Source organism: Lissotriton vulgaris, chromosome 7, assembly GCF_964263255.1.
Source record: "Lissotriton vulgaris chromosome 7, aLisVul1.2, whole genome shotgun sequence".
NCBI classification, from domain to species: Eukaryota; Metazoa; Chordata; class Amphibia; order Caudata; family Salamandridae; genus Lissotriton; species Lissotriton vulgaris.
In genome coordinates, this window is record NC_141695.1 from 502,324,439 (window position 1) to 502,346,596 (window position 22,158).

General features: G+C 42.3%; 1 protein-coding gene across 1 annotated transcript in view; it reads left to right on the forward strand.

The window, feature by feature from the left end:
* The window catches only part of DNAH9 (dynein axonemal heavy chain 9), a 1,435,662-nt gene that overhangs the window by 398,267 nt on the left and 1,015,237 nt on the right, over positions 1-22,158 (forward strand). The window contains exons 20-23 of the mRNA XM_086930591.1: positions 7,709-8,579; positions 13,471-13,601; positions 17,126-17,252; positions 18,979-19,128. Coding sequence (XP_086786717.1) covers positions 7,709-8,579; positions 13,471-13,601; positions 17,126-17,252; positions 18,979-19,128 — 1,279 coding nt within the window. The remainder of the gene's footprint in view (positions 1-7,708; positions 8,580-13,470; positions 13,602-17,125; positions 17,253-18,978; positions 19,129-22,158) is intronic.

The following is a 22,158-nucleotide window of genomic DNA, read 5'->3' on the forward strand; positions in this document are numbered from 1 at the left end:
CTCAGCTGCTTTTGATCTCTACTCTGCATTGTATTTTATTTTGTGATGTATAAATGGAAACCGGTGCACCCTCTGGACTTCACATTTCCAGTCCCACCCTGTAAGTTCGGGAAAGGCTTCCTTAAGAAGGTCCAAGATAAAAGATCAAATGTCAACCCTTTCTAAGCCTTCCTTAATCCGAAGGAAAAAAAAGTTATTTCTTCTCTGGCATTTCACCAAATCTTCCAATTTCTACATGGCGTCAATTAGTTGTGCATCGTGGGATTTAGTCTGCTCTCTCACAGCAACCAGCTCAGTCTAATGGCATGTGTTCTCTCTTCCATGCTATTAAGCTGCTCACCAATCTCCACACAAGCCTTCCCTACTTTCCGTACAGCGCCTTCCAGTTTTTTTTATCCTGCCTAGCCTTTTTTCCATCCACCCGCTCTGCGCGGTGTTCCTTAATCGAAGCTAAAATCAAAGCCAGAGCGGGATTTGTATTTGATATCGCTTCAGCCTGATGACCACAAAGAGGAGTCTCTGCCTGAGCGGGTGCCAACTCTGTCGTCCTCAGTATCCTCATATGGGAGTAATCCCACTTCAGCCCACTATCGGTGATGCATCTCTCCCTGCTGTCCAGTGAATTTGTGTAGGTCTTGCATCCTTTAGAGCTCCTCTGATGCTTTTGGTGCTTAAGGGCTGTCTAAGGTGCTTCAAGTGTACTCGAGCCTGAGGTTGATGAGCTATCCCCTATTTCGCTGCAGCCAGAATTAGAGGTCCCCGAGTGGGAGTCCTCAGTAAGTGAAAAAAACTCATCTGCCCCGACAGATGTAAGATCAGCGGCAGCTGACCCATCGGGCCCTGTACCACAGATTGAGCCCCCAATAGCCCCACTAAGAAAAACAGGCTGAGAGTTAGGTTGAGAGTCATATGAGGTCCTGTGTTCTTTTTCTAGGTACCCCTGGATCATCTCTCTGGGGATACCGACCATTTCCCTCTGAGGTCCTATCTCGGCTGATGAAGAACCCCTGGATACACAGAGCATAGAGCCTCCATTATCTGCCACTTCAGTGACAACCTTGCTATTTTTTATATGCACCAGGGTCAGCCAGACCAATCGTCAGGTAGACTTTGTCTAGATTTTTTAGATTCCAAACCTTTAAGAGCTTCCTGGGAGATTTGACTAGCCCCCGTCCTTAGTCTTGAAAAAGTCACTAATAGCTGTCCAGACGGTTTTTAGCAGTACAGGGCTCCCTTGGCTTACCTGCATTCTCCTCAATGTTAACTGGGGAAGACTCCTGTCTTGACCCCTGCATCTGTGCTGTAGCCCATGAGGTAAACTCCCTTGGTTTGTCATTTTTGAAGGCATCATACAGGGCTCTGCAATCACTTTCTCCAGGAGAGAGCCAGATGCTGCTCCTCGAGCCCTCCGGGTGAATTCAAAATTTCCTGTGGCAAGTCCCGCCCACTCCTTCAGGGCTCAGCAGCAAGACTGAGCAAGCATCATGGCCAGTGTAGTGAGCACACCGAGATTTCTCCTCCACCGGGCAGTTCTGAGCACTCCGCATGCTATCCACCCAAAAACACCGCCTGTAACGTCCTCCCGGTCCAGCTGGGATTCCGGCAGTCCTGAGACCTGCCTGTTCATCCGGCACACCACCAACACGTTGCATGCAAGTAAGCCAACTTGCGGGGAATTTAGAGGGTGAAGGGTGGTGGAGTGGGACCTCAATCGCGGTGATCCTGCGCAATCGCCATCTTGCATTCCACTGCTTTCATCCTGCCCACCCAGACACCACCACTTCAGTACTCTTCTGGACCTGTGGATACTCTGCTCGGAAGAAGGACAGCTGTGTTGCTACAAGGTCTGCCACTCTAATGGTCTGCTGTTCTAAAGGAACTGCTGCCCTGCTGGGCTGGGCTGGCCTGCTTCCTGCTTGCCCTCTTGCCTGGGGAAGGAGAACGGGGCCTAAAACTTCATCTTGAACCAAGGACCCCAGTGAAAGGGCTAGTCTTTTGGCCTCCTGCTCTAAGCCTTAGGGACATAAAAGGCAACCCCAATAGCTCGTGGACCAGTCATCAGTGAGCTCCTGACCCTCATGTTGTGCCCTCCGGCCCTGGAGCCTTGCTGTGGCTCAGAGGGTGCTTTATTTAAGTTATGGGATTCAGAATCGCCAACAGGCCCTTCCACACTGGAACCGATACGCTTGCACCGAAAATCTGCACAATCCACCACTAACTGGTCTCTTTGCACATCAGTATTGACAGGGGACCGCCAACATGAAGCTCGAGTCTGCCTGTCCATGACGCCCAGCCTGCTCTTCGCGTCACACCGACAACAGCCTGTGACGCTCTCCCTGCTCCTCGCGACCCTCTCCAACTCCAATGGGATTCTTGGCACACAACTTGAGAAGGTAAATCTTCAGCTGGACTAATCTGGGACTGTATCCGACCCGTGTTCTATCGTGATCGTCTTGAACTTTTGAGTTTGTCCTGTTCCAGTGTGCCCTGATAGCCGCGGTTGTCGCTTTATGCTTTTAGGTGCTGTATTGCAGTTTATTCTTTAAACATTCATAACTCTGGTTCTACTGATTGTAGTTTTGTCATTTTTTTATTTTGTATTTATTAAATGTGGCTCTATTTCCTTACGCTGGTGTGGGATATTTTTGTGTGGTTTCTTTACTGTTTGAAGTATTGAACAAATACTTTACACATTACCTCTAAGTTAAACCTGACTGCTCTGTGCCAAGCTACTAGGGTATTGAGAACAGGTTAATTCGGGGTTTCTTGGGCCTTCCCCTGACTGGAGTGTGGTTGCTGCTTAACCCGGGCCCATACCCCAGTCAACAAGTAATCCAATTTTGAACATTCACTCTGAGATTTTTTGTAAGCACAGCCTATATGACCGTGTGTGTGCCAATATTATGTAAATATAATAGTCTAGATCAGCAGTGCTTTTGAGTGATTATTCTATGTTTATGTACACATTTATTTATTTGTTAGCAGATTTTAATAGTGCATATAAAACTCAAATAGTGGCAGGGGACTTTAGATAGAAATAGGGTTAAATAAAAGTGTATAATAGAATGTTAAATACTATAGAGTTGTATAATACAGTGAGTGAAATATATAATATAGTAACATAAATAACATATACATTAAATATATTTTGCAGGGAGAATTGCATACATTTTCAGAATGTTACGAAATCTACTAGAGGTGGCAAAATGGCTTCCATGGATGAAGGTATCAATAAATTAGAAGCATTTTCAGCTCTTTTTTGAAATCGCTGTTTGCATGCTCGGGAAAAATATCTTGCGAACACGCATTTTGAGAACACAAACAAGCAAAAAGTTTCGCGAAGTTGCGGAACGCAGGCTTTTGGGCAATTTCGCGATCTCCCCAGAACGCACAATTACCCAAATTCCGCAAATTCCGCGAATGGTACTGAATTTACCGCCCAGGCCTAGTTTAATTCCATTGGAGTAATTTAGGTTACAATTGTACCCTCTCTATCATTTTATTGCTGCGTGATTAAAGGTTAAGTTCCTTGTCTGGGAAAAATACCTTCCCTATACCCTTACCTGTTGTGAGAGCTCCCTGCACTCTTCCACCTTAAATATATATATATAGATATACACCTCTCCTTAGCAGGAGTAATTTAGAGGTGTATATAAGCGTAATTAGAATGGGAAACCTCATTTAAAAGTGTGTGAAAACTCACAATTACTTTTGCAGGTGTTCGCATCCAAAAAGGAGGACTCCCTACCCAGTTAGGTTTTTTACCCCTGAGTGAGGGGCTATTATACTTGTGGGTGTTGGAAGGTGGGTTATTGGTAGGGGAAAATGTAGGTCTGACACCGGCAATAAGGCCACTAATACATGGTAGGACTCAGCATAGGTCTTCGAAAATTATTCCTATGCTCAACCCTTGGTAACGTGGCTTCGAGCAGGCAGGCTTAACTTCAAAGAAAGCATTTAAAAACATAATTTCGGTAAATAACTAAGACACAACACAAAATACAAATACAACAACAATTTATAAAAATAGGTAATATTTTTATTTTTTTAATGACACCAAAATGAAAGAAATCCACTGTAGGGAACCAGATATATGAATTTTTAAAGATTAGTCACTTTCTAGTGCTTAGAAACCAACAGTGCCCCTTTTAGTCATTCTGTTTTCTCTGACAGGGACACCTTTAGAAACTTTTCTGGAGAATCTCACGAAATGTGTTGTGTTGCCTTCTCCAGCAGCGAGGGTCCTGTTAGAACTACTTCCTGAAGGTCTGCTTGTGGGTCCCAAAGTATCCAACACACAATCTGAGGTTCTGGAATCTCCAAGAGGGTCCTTGAAAATGTGAAACTTCAATTCCACTATCCACTTGAACAAATCCTTTACAAATCCACTGGTACTCCAGGCTGGGAATTCTTTATGGGGATATCCAGGGGAGATCTGTTAACCTGTAGCTTCCAGGGAGTCCACTCTTTAGTCCTTTTGCAACAAGGTAATCCAGAGGCCTGCAGTTTCAGTTGGTGCAGTCTTCAGAGGTCAGATCTTAGGAATCTTTGCACAGCAAAACTTCTCAGCAGGGCACTTCTTTCTTCAGTAAGTTTCAAGCAGCAGATTTGGAGCACTCTGCCCCTCTCAGATACCTATTCAAACTTTTCTGGGTCAAGCAGCAGATCATTCCTGACCAATGAGAGCAGGGTAACTCATTAAGGCAATGACCACATCCCGTAGAGTGTGGCAGTATTTTGTTCCAGAGTGCTTCAAATCTTCCAAATACATAATGGCTGATTTTCCAGCAGAGAGTCAAGTCCTGGATAAACACACTCCCAGGGATGACTTATTTCCCTAGACTCTCCCACTACCATCTGCACATACCTTCCTTAAGCCTAGCCCTGACGCTGAGTCAAAAGTGAGAAAGTGTAACTGACACCCAGGCCTCCCCTTTGCCTTTGAAGAGCATGGTTTACGACTCCACCCCCTGGCCTGGCATTCAATGGAACAGCACACTGCTCTCTCAGCAGAGCTGGTAACCCCAGGGGCTCTTTATCACCTCTTCAAAGCAGCCTGGCGAATCCACTTAACTCTGACCAATTAGGGCTGATCACTGGAAGGCTGAATTTGGGTTTACAAACAAGAAAGTCTTAATATGATATTGTTGGATTTACTACTACCATTCTGGTAAGTCTTTGAATGGCCAGTCTAGTGCTCTCCTATGAATAATTGTTAATCAATAACTTCCTACCATGTTAAACTATGTAACAAGGGATTTGCAATGGGAAAAATGACTTGGGCAATTTTTCCAGCACCAGGACTTACAAAAACATATTTTATAAGTACTTGCCTTATATCTACAGGAACCCCACCACATGTGCAACTAGGGGAGACTTTAGAGGTTCTGAATCTGTAGAGATATTGCAGTCTCCTTTTAGTGTGCTCCTAGAATCAAAGTCGAATTTGAGCAGCACTTTACCACAATTTGGGGAGTGAAATTAGAAATTTCACTTTACCCAGGCATATAAAACCTCATTTTATAAGGGTGTATCTTATAGATAACGGACCCCCCCACCCCCCACCCTTGGGATAACAAGGGGAGACCCTGGGGGTCCCTAATATGCCAAAACATTGTAGGTTATCCATTCCACAGCATTAGGAGAACAATTAGCCAGGCAAGTCTCTTACTACACTGTGCAAAGCCACGTGCAATCCACAAATGGGGGACAAGGGATAGCTATCTACTTACTTATTGATGTTCGCTTTATTTTTAACCTCCTGCGCGCTAGCGGAATTCCGCTCGCGCGCTGAGAATTCGAAAATCGCACTTTGCGTGACGAGCTGGGCTCGGCATCAGCGTGCGAGCGGGCTACGCGATGACGAGCCCAGCTCGTCATCAGCTCCGAAGGGGTTAAGAATTGGCATAGAGTTGACTTTAACGCCACCCAGAGTTTTACCTGCTCATCACAGGCTACGGGAATTAATTCTGCTTTCTGTGAAGTATTTATGTTGGAGTGCATGATGGGCTAGTTTACATCAGAAATGTACCTTGAATCATTGCACAATTTGTCATATTCAGTTTAAATCCCATGTGCAGTATATGCAGAAGAAAATAAATTTTGCTGTTCTCCTGCCATTTCCATAGTAAAAAATATGAGTGCCCGCAGCTAATGCGAACAGAATTTCTGAAAACCTTTCTCACCTTAACTACACGACTTTGCAGTTGCTTGTGTTTTCTACTTGGGTATATTTTATGGCGCCATGCTTTTCATATTGCATGGAGTTATTTGTTTTGCACCTTGTATCTATATACCTGTAATCTGGAATTTTGAAATTCCATCATTGATACTACATATATCCTTGCTTCCACTCTCCTAGGTAGCAATGCAAAAGCCTACATAGGAATTGTCGAGTTCTTAGCAGGTTGTTAGGTCATATCTTGCAGTAATACTGGAATCGGTGTCCATATTTGCTATTGGACTTCTGTTTGGAATATTGTGGATGCTTTTTACATGTCAACTCAACAATATTAATTGAACCATGGTCATTTAGCTTGCAGGAAAGGGAGCAAAGTCCTGTATTTTATTTTTTTGTCTATACGTTTATAACGACTGTGTCCCTCACATGGGATGGATTCCATTTTGCAAAACAGTCATGAAATCAATTTTGACCTGCAGTGTTGATCATTGCATATGAACTGATAGCCCATTTGTTCACATGGGTAATGTGTGGTATGAGCTGGTTCCCAAACGGTGCACCACGGCTGGTTTCGACTGGATGTGTCCAGCTCCCGGATAAGCATGTACAAACAGCAAAGAGATGCAATTATTGGATGGCACAAGGGTACACAAATATTCTGAAAAGAGACAGTAGACATATCCTGGCATTGCGCGCACTATTCTCCATTACATAAATCCAGTTATTTTCAGGGATTAAAATTGAAGTACTGCCTATGCCGGGCTTCCATCCCCCATGGCCACACCTGTGCCAAGAAAAGTAACGTAATGGGGAGCCGCGGCCAGCAGTCAAGGGAGCCAAGGGTAGAGAAAGTTTGGGAACCGCCGTACTAGGGGCTTATGGGATAAGTCATGCAATTACAGGGGTACCCAACCATACCATAGTGTACCCTAGCTTATGTTAAGTGTTTTAACTGTATTCTAATGCGTCTCTTTCAGCTTAGCACTGGCCCTGGGCCTGGTTAGGCAGAGCCCATGGTCAGTCAAAATCAGTTACCACCAGTATCAGTCAGCAAAAAGTTGGGGGTGCCCAGGGCACAGGATAACTTTGCAACAGTGGGCAAATCAAATTGTGAGTGTACATTCTTCTTGTTTGAATTTAAAACATGAATCTGCATTTGTAAATCAAGCAGTCTGCTAATATAAGTTTAGTTTGCAAATGGCTTCCGGAATAAAGCCCAGTGACTTGAAAAGCCTATGAATATTCCTCTCTTCTAGTTAATTATTCAAACTACATTTGCATATGACAGATAAATTGTTATTCCTATCATGTCCTCCAAAGTTCATCACTAACAGCAGATTATGACTTGTTAACATTCGAAGACAACATTGCACATGATAATTGATTACATCATTTGGCGCCTAGAAGGTCCTTTTGACCTTCTTAAATTGTGCTACACTGGCATTTCATGGAATCATCATATTCAAATGTATGAAAGGATGAATTGATTTGATTGTTTTACTAAATCCAAAATATATTTTCCCACAGATATGACAGTACTAATCCTTATGAGATGATTGATGTAAAACATGTGGAGATTAAAACAATGGAAACCACTATGGCTTCAATTTTTGAGTCTGCTGCCTTGTTTGAAGTCAATGTCCCGGATTACAAACAGATCAAACAATGTCGGAAGGAGGTTTGTCTGCTTAAGGAACTTTGGGACATGATAACCCTGGTGAAATCCAGCATTGAAGACTGGCAAACAACACGATGGAGAGAAATAAATGTTGACAACATGGACCTTGAGAGCAAAAGATTTGCTAAAGACATTCGAAATTTAGACAAGGAAATGAGGGCTTGGGATGCTTTCACTGGACTTGATAACCAGGTGAAAAACATACTTACATCTCTGAGAGCTGTGGCAGAGCTTCAGAATCCTGCCATTAGAGAAAGGCACTGGAGTCAACTCATGCAAGCAACGGGTGTCAGATTCACAATGGATGAAGACACAACTCTGGCAGATCTTTTGAAACTCAACCTGCACAATTTTGAAGATGAGGTCCGCGGCATTGTTGATAAAGCGGTTAAAGAAATGGGCATGGAAAAGGTGTTGAAGGAGCTCGATGCTACTTGGAGTGGTATGGTTTTTCAGTATGAACCACACCCACGCACCAGTGTGCCTTTGCTGAAATCCGATGAGGAGCTTATTGAAACTTTAGAAGATAACCAAGTCCAGTTGCAAAACTTGATGACCTCAAAGTACATTGCCTTTTTCTTGGAGGAAGTCTCAGACTGGCAGAAGAAACTGTCTACAGCAGACTCTGTAATTTCCATTTGGTTCGAAGTACAGCGTACCTGGTCACATCTTGAAAGCATTTTCATTGGCTCAGATGATATTCGATCACAACTTCCTGAGGTATGACTTCAACTTTACTGCATGTAATTTTAACACAGGGGTCTTTTGTCGTTTAGGAAACGAAATAATCTTTTAAATTCTGGAAGGTGCCATGGACAAGTGTCTTAGTCATTCCCTTTATAGGTGTTCTACTCAGAATATATGTGATACACATAATTAATAGATATTTAACAATAGTTTCAAAACTATGACTCTTGCTCTCCCTTCTCCCCCGCAACCAAAAGCGGATTACTGATTTTTTAGCAGATCAAGCATTGATGGTTGACACTTTGCAGCATCGCTGCAGTAGATCCTGTAAAGATATTCTTAGTTGATGGTGAAAAACCATTTATATTTCCCTTTTGATGCTCTCCAAAAGTGGAAATGAAAGCCATGCTGCAGTGCTCAACATATATAGTGTGAACATCGTAGGGTTGTATAGTACATATGAAATGCAGTTTAGTCTTCCTATGCCCACTTGTCCTTTGTCAGGCGTAAAATTTGCTGCGCACTGTAATGGTCCTGCTGTGCGCAGGGACAGAAGCTTTTCTAAACAGCCGACTTCAGTTTGTGGTTCGTAGGTTTATCTTTAAATACAAAACCCTCATAGAAGAACAGCTGCACTCCTTGAAAAGAACAATTTCCTACTTACAAATTATTCATGAATTCCCCCTTCAGAGAGCACACATCAACCGTAAACCACTTCTCTCAGTACTTTTGATACTAACCTGTCGTTAGTGAGAGCTTTGAACGTGTTGCCTTTATAATTTGCCTTTATAATTGGGGTTGGTAGTGAATGGAGGGCTTCAGCAGGTATATCAGAGAATTTTATGGTGCTGGTGGAGGGTGACTCCTGCGAAGCATATAACACTTTTTACATTTGGCTTCTTATGAGTTTTGCAAAATTGGCTGTGGTTGCTGTAGGTCCAACAGAAACAAGGGGGCATATTAGCAAGAACCTCGTTAAAATTATCGCCATTTCTAAAACGGCGATAATGGGCTTGCTAATATGCGTTATAGAATTCCAATAGAAGCTCAGGTTAGATGTCCTGCACAACTAACCTGGGCTTCTATTAGAATTCTAACGCATATTAGCGAGCCCATTATTCCCGTTTTAGCTGCAGTTTCCTGCCGCTAAAACTGTGATCATTTTAACGAGGTTCTTGCTAATATGCCCCAAAGATCTCATAAGATAACCTCTAAATTATAGACGTATGCTCCAAAGCCAATTCCCGAGCTATCCTTTTTTTAGGTAAAACCTAAAAGTCTGCCACTTTCAGAAGGCTTAATGGGCGATAGGGAGCTTTCCATTTAGCGCCACAACACTTTAGAGTTTCCGTGCACTATACAAATCCCTATTCATCATCATCATATAGATTTTGTGCAATCAACTGTTTGAAACGGACCTTGCAGAACTTAATAATCAATCATTCTATTACATATTGATTAAAGAAATAGAAGCATTTGTATGCACAACAAAGCACTTTTCTCTAAGTGTCCCTCCTTTGATTTTGAAGACACTTGCAATCATTAATGGGAAACCCTAAAGTTGCTTTTAAAAATACCAAGAATTCCTTGTGTCGACTCATTTGGGGTTCATAGATGATCGTATCATTTCACTCACTTATACACTTCATAGCTAGAGATAATTTGAGCTGGTTTGTGTTTGAGCACATGGATCTTCATCCCAAAATAAGAAAGTTCCACCATATTGTCTCCCTTTTTGAATTCATGCTTTCCTACATTAGCTTTTGTGTGATGTATACAGTAGAGAAATTACAGCTTTACTCCCCCTTGTGGCAATAATATTTTCAGAAGCAGCATTACTACTGGTACTTGCAACTGTTTTTTTTAATGTTCTATTTTCTTTTCATGAAGCAGATTATCATCAACCATGGATTTTGAGTGCCAAGTTGCACAAGCATCCCACCAGATGACTCATACAATTACTGTCTTAAAAACCTGGGGCGTCTGCCGGAACGTTCCTTTTTGTGATGTTCCGTGGCACAGGAGCCTGCTCCATATTTACGAGGCAGCACTAAGCCACTTTTTTTGGCCTAATGCTGCCTCGTAAATATTGTTCCCTTTAACACAGGTTTCTGTGCTAAAAGAGCATGCAATGGGTGTTGCTGGGGACATTCCCAGCAACATCCTTGGCTTTTTGACGCTGCCACAGATTTACGGGAAATCCTAAATCTGAGGCAGTGCCAAAAACGTACGCCTCCCCAGGGGAGTCCTAAGGGAGGCACAAAGAGGAGAAATGTCTTTATTTCTCTTCATTTTTACTTTTTCTATGTGTTCTGTATAATGCAGCATATATAGAAAGAAGAAAATACTCTTGTGATCATCCCTTGCAGTGCAGGCACCTTTGCACCATGGCGCAAAGGTGCCTGCGTTGGCGCACAGCAGCACATTGTGCAGCGTTGCAGGGAAAACTGACAGGAATGCAGCGTATCTGATAGATACAGCGCATACCTGCTCTTTTCTTTTGCCTTAGGGCAGTGTAGCAGGAAGGCCTGCTGCGCTGCCCTACAATAAATCTTTATAAATGAGACCCCTGGCCTCTAAGAGCTTGAGAAAGGACACGTTAGTGTCCCTTTGCTGTTCTATAGGTTTGGAATTCCACAATCAGAAGGAAGCTTGCACAGCACAATCATTGCCCCAAATTGTGGATTTTGAGAATCGATAGACCATCAGCAAAACCTTGTCTGCCAAAAGCAGTTGGTTAGTGTGCCTATGCAAGAGAACACACTCCCTCAAAAAAGATGGGCTCCCATCATCCTGTAATTTGTAGATAAATGTAACTTTTGAAGCCTAAGAAGTAAGGAAGAAAATGCTTTGCAGATGTGCATATACCTTTTGTTTCAGATCTAGATATAAACTATCGTGACAGCACAGTCTAGACATATTGAAACACAAGGCTACTAATTGTCGTGCTTCTGATGGAAGCATGGGTATTATTTTAGGCTGGTCACTAATATAGCCCCTTCATTTCTGACTAAAGCTGATGGTATTGAAGATAGTAATGGGCCAGTAGTAGCGATCCTATTTACGCGGATAATCCTGGAGCAAGACCTTTCAAGTAGTTGTTGGGACAGCTACACAGGTGTTTCTTCTACATGTGCAGCAGGAATATCCTCCTTCTATTATTCTTCTCTTTGAAAATAGAATCATATCTTGTCCTTAGCAGGCACATTTCACTCCATCTTACACTTTGTTGCACATGCTCTACCACATACTTTTCTGGGGTAAAATGTCACTGACGTCTATTGAGATTTACTTTCTTGCTTGGAAAAAAGGCAGAGGCCTTCTGGGACAAATAAACAAAGATTAGAGATCCTTCATCAAGCAATTTCTGTCTCTAACGTTTGTACCCTCCCCTACCCCTCCAATAGAAACCAAGACCAACCCTCAAAGAGAAAATATACAATCCTTATGTGCTTGTGAAATCACCTGGCAGGAACTAACACATAGCATTGGAGAAAGTAAGGCAGAGCATGCTGCCCTCTCCAAAGGAAGCTGGACAAAGACCCACAACCCAATTCCTGACAGGGGCATAATAATCACAGCTGTACCTTCTCACTGTGCCCTTTCTCATTGGAGGCATTTGAGGTCTAATATTAACATTTCCCACAACGTGTCCATTAGCATATGCTACTTGGGTTCAACTTGGCGCAGGAAATGTGATTTTTCTGAGTAATTCATCACTGCCTGAGAAAAAGATCTACCTTTCTAATATTCATTTGTAAAAATCTAAATCAGATGTTGAAACTCCTGATGATTTCTGGATAAAACTACCTATACACTGTAACTTTTAACTTAATCATATTCATATAATTTCAGTTATTTGTTGAGAGTGCATATGTCTAGACGGTCAATATTAGTCATATTTTACAGTCCCAAGAATAGGACAGGACCTCTACAATTAATTTATAAAGCACTAGTTAACAATATAGTTCATCTCCCATTGTCAGGGACTACACGGAGGTGTGCAAAGGGCGCTCATTGCCTTGGGCCTGTTCAAAGCCCTGAGCCCACTGCAGAGGTGCACAACCTAGCAGTAAAACAGCAACACAACTGGGAAAAACAGTGTGCAGGGGGAATTCTGTAAACTCTGAGACAGAATGGTATAATGTAAGGATTTAACCACAGATACTGAAACTTCAATGTCATTGTATATTAACGGAAGGGATACTGATTTGCTATACCATTATCATTTTGTGTTATCAAGTTATGACGCATGTCATCATAGGCTATTGGTGTTATATGATCACATTTCTCAGAAAAAAACACATCCCTTTCACTTATTCATACAGGATGTGATATGGTCCCTGTATTTCCCAAATCTGAGTGAATGTTTTGCGGTTACAAGGATACAGCTGAGATTGTTTTGATATTTTCTGACCAGCAAAACATACTTGTCTTTTGACATTTTGTTGCCATTGTTAATTCCACTGTAGTGGTAGACAATGAGATGTTTGAAATTCTCTTTATAAGGGTCATTATAAAAGGAGTAGCAATACTCACCATTGACATTTGCCTACTGCTATAGATGAAGTAGGGCAGCTAATGTTACCCTGGCACTAGGGGCAACTAAGGTTCAACTGAATAAAACTGAAGCCTAGCCAGAAGATATATTGATATGGCTTTTAAATGTGCAGCCTTCCTTAAAACAAATATCAGAGAAATGAAAGATTATATGTACTCTTGGAAAAGAAACTAAATAATGATCAATTTGTCATCGCAGTGCCACATTCATTTTTGTCCACGTTATTGTAAAAGCTGCTGAATATGACCCAATATATGCTTTAATAAGGTTTAAAGTTAGCAGAAACCTTAACAGTAAAAATTATTTTGGGGGTAGAAAAAGGTTTGTGATTACTGAAGCTCTTTATTTGTTTGTGTTTTTAAGGATTCAAAAAGGTTTGAAGGAATTGACACAGATTTTAAAGAACTTGCTTATGATGCAAATAAAACTCCTAATGTAGTTGAAGCCACAAACAAACCTGGCCTCTTTGATAAACTTGAAGACATCCAGAACAGGTGAGATATTGAACTAGTTGCCATTCATGGTGTGATATATGCATATTTGTAAACACTATGGTTATTAAATTCCATTGACTCGTCTTTTATTATTCTTGGATGTCCACTACTTGTCTCTCTTTATCCATCATTATCCACACTTTACTACTGATTTATTGTACAGAGGTGGTTAACCTACAGTTACAGAATTACTTTTCTTCGATTCCATCCATGAAATTAACTTTATGATTCCTAATCCTCTCTTTATGAGCCACTTTTTAGGTCTGGTTTAACAGCGCAGTAGTCGCCAGAAATGTAATCAATCTAAAAAAAGGCATTAAGACCTTGGCTGCTGCCCTGATTCCTCTCCGGTGCTGGACATTCCTTAACTGGGTGTGGTCATGACGGAACCATTCCGTCATCAGCACAGCTCAACCGTGACTGATGACGGAATGGTTCCGTCACCAACATCAAAGGGGTTAAGAAGCACTACCAGTAGAGGGGCTTTGGCACTAACCACTTGTCGTTCCTCATACTGGCAGCAGGGAGTACATGTTTTGATTAGGCAAACGTTGCGAGCTTCCACAAAAAGTGCTTGCCCTTCATGAAGCTTTGCTCATTTTGTGTATTTATCCTGCTGCCTGAGCTTTAATTTTCAAGGGCACACACATGACAATGTATTGCTATTAAAGTGTCTTCGATAAGTAGATAATTGACTGTGTTTTTCTCTGGCAGCAACACAGATGAGAGGTTGGCCGTCATTGACTTTAAACTTCCATGTGTAGTTTTGTGTATGTGAACCCGGATAATCTACACGAAGTTTAAAGTGTGGCTTGACAGTACAACTATTGTCTGACCTTCTTTAAAAAAATAGCTTTCAGAGTCCTACTGAGAAAGGGACATAGACTCCACCCGAACGTTAGGTCCCCTGAGCACAGGATTGGATTAGGCTGCAATTATATGCTTTGCTAAAAAGATTGTTTGTATTGCAATTTTTGGTGTGTGGCAAAGTTTATTGATACTGCAGGACTGAGTTGCATATTGTGGCAAGCCAATGATCCTGGCTGTAGGGCTGCTCTGTTAATTATGATGCGTTATAGTAAAGGCACTAGGCCATACAAATGTATTATGAAAGCATATGTTAAAGTCGATATGCATTTGAGTGGGGATTGCTATTTCTTCCGAAGCCTACATATAGGTATTTTGTTACATGGGCTCTCACAGCTTATCATATTAGGCCATACTTTTGGTGTCTCACCCAGTGTGACAAACCTTGGCTATATAAGGTTTGGTTTGTGATAATCCTTGTAATGTTCCCTAAGTAGAGATAGTATTTTGCTTAGCCTAATTTCTTTTGTATGCCTTACTAAGTGTTGTGATGGTGTAATTGTCTGATTGTTGCCTTTTTGAAAAGCTTATGCTCAAAGCTAGGCCTGAGTTGGTTATGGTAGCAAGCTGTATGCCTATTTGGTGTACTGAAAACGCTATGCCAAAGCTATAGGTCTGGTGTACATATTGCTAAACATTATGACAAAGGCAGTTCGCCTAGCTCAATAAATGTGAAAAGCTTAAGTTAAAACCAGTAAAACTTCAACAGTTGATTGTTATCATATTGTTACAGGCTGTAGACAGGTATTTTTTAAATGTTAAATAACTGATTTCCTTAGTAGGCAATGTTATTGATGGTTTGGGCGTTGGCATCCAACTCTGACAAACCTTAGTTGTTTTCATTTCGATGATTCTAGGTAGGCCTTGTGGCGAGAGGTTTTGCAATCTTTATTTTACTGCGTATTTGTTATTTAGGAGGCATAGGTATCCCCTGTTGAAATAAGCCAGGCTGGATCCTAAAGAAATGAAACACTTTAGACCCATTACTCTACTTTCACCCTTTACGAAGATCATGAAACATTTCCTAGCAAAGTAACTAGCTGGAAGACTGGAAGACCTAAAATACCTAGAACTCCTGTATCAGACTCAATTTGGCTTGGAGCATGACACAACACTTAACCTGGCCTGGTGGTAACGGATACTAACCGTGATTAGGACTAGTAATTTCCTAAACTGCAATTCTCTGTTTTCTAGGCTTACTCAGTGGCAATTTGACTATTTGCAAGTACAGGGTCAAGTGAGCTTTTCATCCTTTAAATGGCAATAAATTGAGTATCTTGGAAATGGGTAACAATAATCATATTTGTTACTTCTTCACTGTCCCTTCTCCACCAGTTAATATTTCAATCAAACCTCTAATTAAAAATTTATTTCTGCAAGAGAGGTGTGTAATAGCGTTCCTAAGCAGATGACATGGAGCTACATCTGCTTGTCCATAAACTCGATGAAATGTTCACAAACCTGATGAAAGTCTTATTAGAAATGACCCGGTAGATGGCTCGTAAGGGATTAAATGTTATATTATGTTATGCTATAAATTCCTTATACAGCGCACGTACACCAGGAGGTTTCATAACGTTAACTCTAGAGTGTGCCGGGACCGTTGGATGAGGTTAATCGCGAGCCTGCACAAACAGCCATGTCTTGAGCATTTTCCTGAAGCTTAGCAGATTGGTACATTACCGAATATCCAGTGGGAAAGAATTCCACAGTCTAGGGGCCAGGAATTAAAGCTAAATGGAACTGGAAGGACGTACCTTTGATGGGCATAAACCTAACTCATTCTACCCAGAGAAAGTAACTCTCTCTCCAGAGCAGCTTGGGATTTTGTCCACAGCACGACAACTACGGGCCCTCTAGGGCGATTTCCACTTCCTGAAACCAATTATTCCCTACAAGTTCACCATAAAATGATAGAAGAGGCACTTCAATTGTAGGCTTGGCTTTCCGAGAATACTATTGGAGGCCTTACTCGAAATCAGTAAGGTGCCTTCAGCTTTCGCAAAATGCTCCAGCACGTTTGTTCGTGGATGCCAAGAAAAAAACTGCCTCTGTCAGCCTCAAATCTTTACATTGATGCCAGTGACCATACTGGTTACAGTCAACACCTTGTGCCTGGTATGCAAGGGCATTAACAACACTGCCCCAAAACATCTTAATGAAGATTTGACTGAATACTGGCCTACCAGAATTCTGAGATCAGGGAGGGTAGGGTTATAGACGACACTGAAAACCTGCAGACGCAAAGTGGAGCACACCTTCTTGGTTATGGGGCCAAAGCTGTGGAATGCCTTGTGACTGGAGATGGAAAAGACACAAACCCACGTTAGTTAACTTTAGGATGGCTGTACAGCTCTCCTGCTTACTAAATAATTCAGCTTTCGTGGATCCAGAGTGCCTCCTTCAATCTTGACTGTATATATGATTTTATATATTTTGCATGACCCTCTCGCTTATGGGCAATTTGATTGTAGAATTCAGTCCCTGAATAAGAAAATTAATAACATAATATTTACAATGCTTAGGAATGACAGAGCTGGCGTATTATGTGCAATAAAAAAATATTACCACCAGTAAATAGCTCCAGGTCTTTGCAGGTCGTCCACTGATGTCTTTCTGATCCCGGCTCCTCTAATGCCTTTTTATTCCCTCCTCAGATTGTCACTCTGTGAAAAAGCTCTGGCCGAATATCTAGATACCAAAAGGTTGGCATTCCCTCGGTTCTACTTTATTTCATCTGCAGATTTATTAGACATCCTTTCCAACGGCACTGACCCACAGCTGGTAAGTAACTGCATTCATCTTCATTGCAAATGTACAATCGTTCAGTAGTATCCTAAACATGAGCTCGTCCATATTGCCCACGACCTGAATGCACAGAAAATGATTGCCTTTTTGAGGGGATTATGTAGGAAAGGCTCCTATTTGATGCTGGCAGGTTTTTTTTAAAATTTTCTTAAGATCTGATTGATTTGAAGTTATTAAAGAATATGTGATTTGCACTCTAGTGCATTTGAGAAAAAGAGCCAATTATTTAAGTGTTACTTATCCACTCTAGTTCACCAAGTTGGCTCCATTATTACAGCCGCAGCCGCGGTGGTGTAAAACACCAATCTTAACGATGTTCAACATTTGCCTGATCATTGAAGCTGCTCCCTTATCTCACAGAGTAGGAGATAGAGGCTTTCAGATTATGTGTATTTGAAGTTCTAACTAGTTTGGAAATTACGTAGACCATGTGCTTAATTTGTGTGGGTGATGGCTGTCATGGGCGGCATGACTTGCAGGTGGAGGGCGCGGGGATGCGCGGAGAGGGGGTCATGAGGGGAGGGGAGGGAAGGTTTAATTTAAAATAAAAAGTTTACCTTCATTGGCCCGTCCCGCGTTATCGATACCGCATCGTCCTCTGCAACAGGAAGCAGGCAGCCTCCCTCCCCTTCCCTCCCCCTCCCCTAAGCCAATCAGAACGCTGCAATGGCAGCGGTGTGATTGGTTGGGACGCCGACCGCACAGGCGTCTATGGGAAGGCCATTTTCTCCATGAAGGCTGCATGCAGGTTACATGGAGAAAATGAAGTGTGCGTGACTGGTTGGCCCCAGAGGACTGACCAAACAGTCAGCGTCCACAACAGTGGGCAAGCCACTCCTCCGTGCCCTAAATAAGGCCCACCCACCCGCCCCCAACTAAACCTTTCTGCTTTCTCGCAGTGCACAAAATGGTATTTATAATACCATTTTATGTTTCTGCTTCTCGCACTGCGAGAAAGCAGTGGTGTGATGCTCCTCCACCCATAGGTGATGGCAAGTGGTCAGCATGAACACTCCGTTTTGGAACTGGGACTAATTTCTCATCATCAAAGTTTGATCCACAGCAACCGAGAGAAAGGACGAAAAGGGAAAAAGAAGGATGGAGAGAAAGATAGGAAATAGTGACAAAGGGAAAAAGCTAGGGATGGAAATGCACTTGCAGGCGTGAGGTAAAGAGGCAGGAAGTGTCAGGTGGTGGAAGAAAGCATTTTCCTACAGTGATCGTTCAAAGTTTGGCGAACTTGCAGCACTTCAGGTGGGGAGCAGAGGCACCTGCTAAATTTAGAGCCCACCTGCATATCTGTGGACATTTTTCCTCCTGAGGTTGCCCCCCCCCCCCCACATGGCCAGAGTCTCTTCAGGAGACAACATGTGGTGACAGGTCTGCCATGCTGTCCCATCATGTCACCCTTGTTATTATTACTTTTGTGAAAAACATACTACATACACAGAAAACGTGTCCTCCCAGCACATTTTCTGCCCTTCTTCTGTCTGGGACGGATCAGAGCTGCAAGGAGCACATAGATCAGTGCTTCTACTTTCATTTCTTGCCAGGCATCAGCACATTGTCCTCAGTACTCCCCCAGGGCCCACTGTCCTGTTCTTATCTAGGGCCCAGTCTGTGGGTTTCGACCTCTCAATTGCAGGTAGCTCTCTTCTATTGTTATTTTCAAATAACATTGAAATGTTGACTCTTTTCACAGGTTATGCGCCATCTATCTAAATTATTTGACAACATGGCAAAGATGAAATTTGAAGATGATTCCAGTGGTGTGGTCAAGGTTGCCCTAGGAATGTACAGCAAAGAAGACGAATATGTGACCTTTAATGAACCTTGTGACTGTAGTGGACAGGTACGTTTGGGAGGATGCAGGCGCATTACATTTTAGCTGTCATTGTACGTGCTCTTTGCAACCAGAATCCTGGATTGCAAGTCCAGTCTCTACTCGTATAAATTCCAAAGGATCTGAGTGAGTACTGTGCTACATAGCAACGTGAGACATTGTTAGTCACATTTATGAAGGAAGGCCAGATATGTTAGAGTGTTTGAAGTCTGATTGGTAATACAGAGCAGTTTACTGTTTTGTTTACTCTCCCCTTCCTTTTGTTTTGCTCTGGACAACTGCCATATTGAGCTAAATTGATAGCCATACAGCCTACTGAATCAGCCCGGCCACACATGCTCTGTGTAAAAGTTCTGCGTTTTGTTTTCCAAATTTCAACAAACTGCTTTATGTGGGCATATCCCCTAGAGCTGGCCAGGGTGCATATATAAAAAAGAAAGTGGCGGCAAAGTCATCCCAGTCATTAATACAATGAAAATCATGCAGTTTTAGACTGCTTGTAATTCTGCAAATGTATGTTGCCAAATGTTCCTCCTGCTAGAGAAATGTAAAGCTGCCATTAGTTTGTAACTTTTGAAATATAATCTGCTACTGTGCCTTTCAATGACATGCACATTTCGGTCTAATCACTGTCAGCAGAGCATTTGTAAATTCTCTTCTATCCGGCCCCAGTTTTAAAATGCGCTCTTTCGAGGCTGTCGGTGGCAGGAGAAAGTTTTTTGGGCCTTGCAAGAATGTATCTGTGACCTGCAATTAGTAGCTAACTTTTTATTTTATACCACAGCTCCCAGGAAACTTTCTAGTGCCCTTTTTTTCTGGGAAACCTAGGCACAGTATTTGCAGTTCATGTGGCAGAATTGAGAGGACGTGGGTGGACTTGACAATGAAAGGATGAACGCTGCAGCTTTGACAAGGTTTTGCTGTCTTGCTTTGAAGAAGTAGATGGTTCTGGGAAGGGTGTGATGCCACAAGGGACATTCCTAGAACAGGAAGTGCATCATTTTACTGTAGTTATGTGAGTAGAATTATGTGGTTTAGCATAGAGATCACCACCCCATTCTCTGTCAGAGACCTGGGAAGGTTAGTCTTCAACACTTCTGTAGAATAGGGTGTGCTACTTTCCTGCCTTACATTTGTAGTGGGATACATGTACCTTTGGCCTGTGAGTGCTGAAGGATGGACAAGAACATGTTTCAAGGGGAGCTGCTCGGCAGGACTGCGAATTGTATTTGTATGTATATGATGCTCTGCTACCACTGGTGAGGCCCCAGTTACTATGCCGCCCTTCTGCTGCATGGCAGACCTGGCTTGTATGCGTAGTAGAAAGAGAGTCATTTCACACCTGGTTGCTCCGGACATAATACTGCTTTTAGGTATATCCACAATGCAGAAGAGTGTCAGAGTGAAAGGGTAGTGCATTATCAATACATGCTTCGTCCAGGGGACCGCGCGTTTTAATTGGTCTACTCATGAACTCTGATTGCATTGTGGATTTAGGCAAATGTGGGAAGCATCCAAGTCTTTAATGCCAAGTGACTGAAGAGGGGTTGTTTTTGGAATGGGTGGGAGTTCCAGAGTTTGGTATTACATACTGAAAAGGAAACCATACACATTTGGAAAATTCTGATCCCGAGGATAGTTGCGCTTCCCAATCTGTGTTTTATTCTGGAACAATCTGTACAGATCCTACATTACAGAAATCCTGGTCCAGCATTATCTTGATCTTAGGTTGCATTACCGAGAGTTTTTAAGGAGCTTATTTTACCACTGAGTGAAACATGAAATGCTGAAAGGCCCCTGCTATTACTAAAGGGACCTGTGCCAGAGGAACTAGCCCTAAAGAAACCTGCACCTACCTCAGTGGAATTTGTAACTTATTCATAAAGTTTGAAACTTCAAGGCATGGAGATGCTCCGTGTTGAGCTGACTTTCGAGCCAAGCCCAGCTCGGAGCTTCGTCAGTTTGCATACACAATCACAACAGGTATTAGGAGTCTTTGTACCGCCTGCCCAGGGACCAATCCTCCCTCAGCAAGCCATCCATTGCTCGACAGTGCCTCAATTGAGCTTGACCGTATTCGAATAACCTTGCGGTGGAGATTGAGAAACTGCAGCACCCCTTTATTACTGAGGTTCCTGCCAAGTGACTCAACAGTTTCTTTATCATGAGCTCCAGCACAACATGTGTGCCTGTCAGCCGGTTTACCATAAAGGTGGCTCTATTTCTGTGGGTGAGACAGCAAGGTTTGGCCTTCTTATTTGAATCTGCACTGTTGTAGCTGAAGGTGAGCTTTAAGTTGACTTGCTGCATGAGCCAAGAATTCCTTTCAGCAACAATGTTAACAAGACTCAGACTTTCCTTTGCATTGCTCAACATTGGTCCCGGCCGAAGGAGGCAATGTTTATAACAGGGATTTAATATATAATGGAATGAGAAGATGTTGTTATTCAAGGAGGCAGAAGACCAAAGGTAAGCGTTAAGTGAGTGTATTTCAGCATGGATACAGACGAGCTGCTGGTGGCACACGGCATAAGCCCACTGACACCAAGCTCAAACTACATTGCACATGGAACCTTCGCCTAACAATGCCAAGGCTCTATGAAGCTGTGCAACAAGCACGAGCAGCTACATTTCTAGATACTACATGGCGTGTCCCTTTTACAAAAAAGGAAATTGGCCTAACATGGTACATAAATGAACTTCCAAACAATTACATTTTGTTGGAATGAATAATGATTGGAACACAGCTAACAAAATAAATCAAAAGCAACACAATTACACTTACACTACATCATTCATATTCACAAAACTCAAAAATCATGACACCTTACTCAAAACTCAAAAATATTTACATACACTTTGAACTGAAAAAATCAATCAAAGAAAAGTATTCTGAACAACAACTTGAACTCTAAATTGAAATGGTACTTTACCCACTTTGCTACAACATCTCGTATTCAACCTCTGGCCACATTCTTCCAGACGTGGTCTCTAGTCTAGTGTTTTATCACAACATCCAGACTTTCCATTTACCCCACT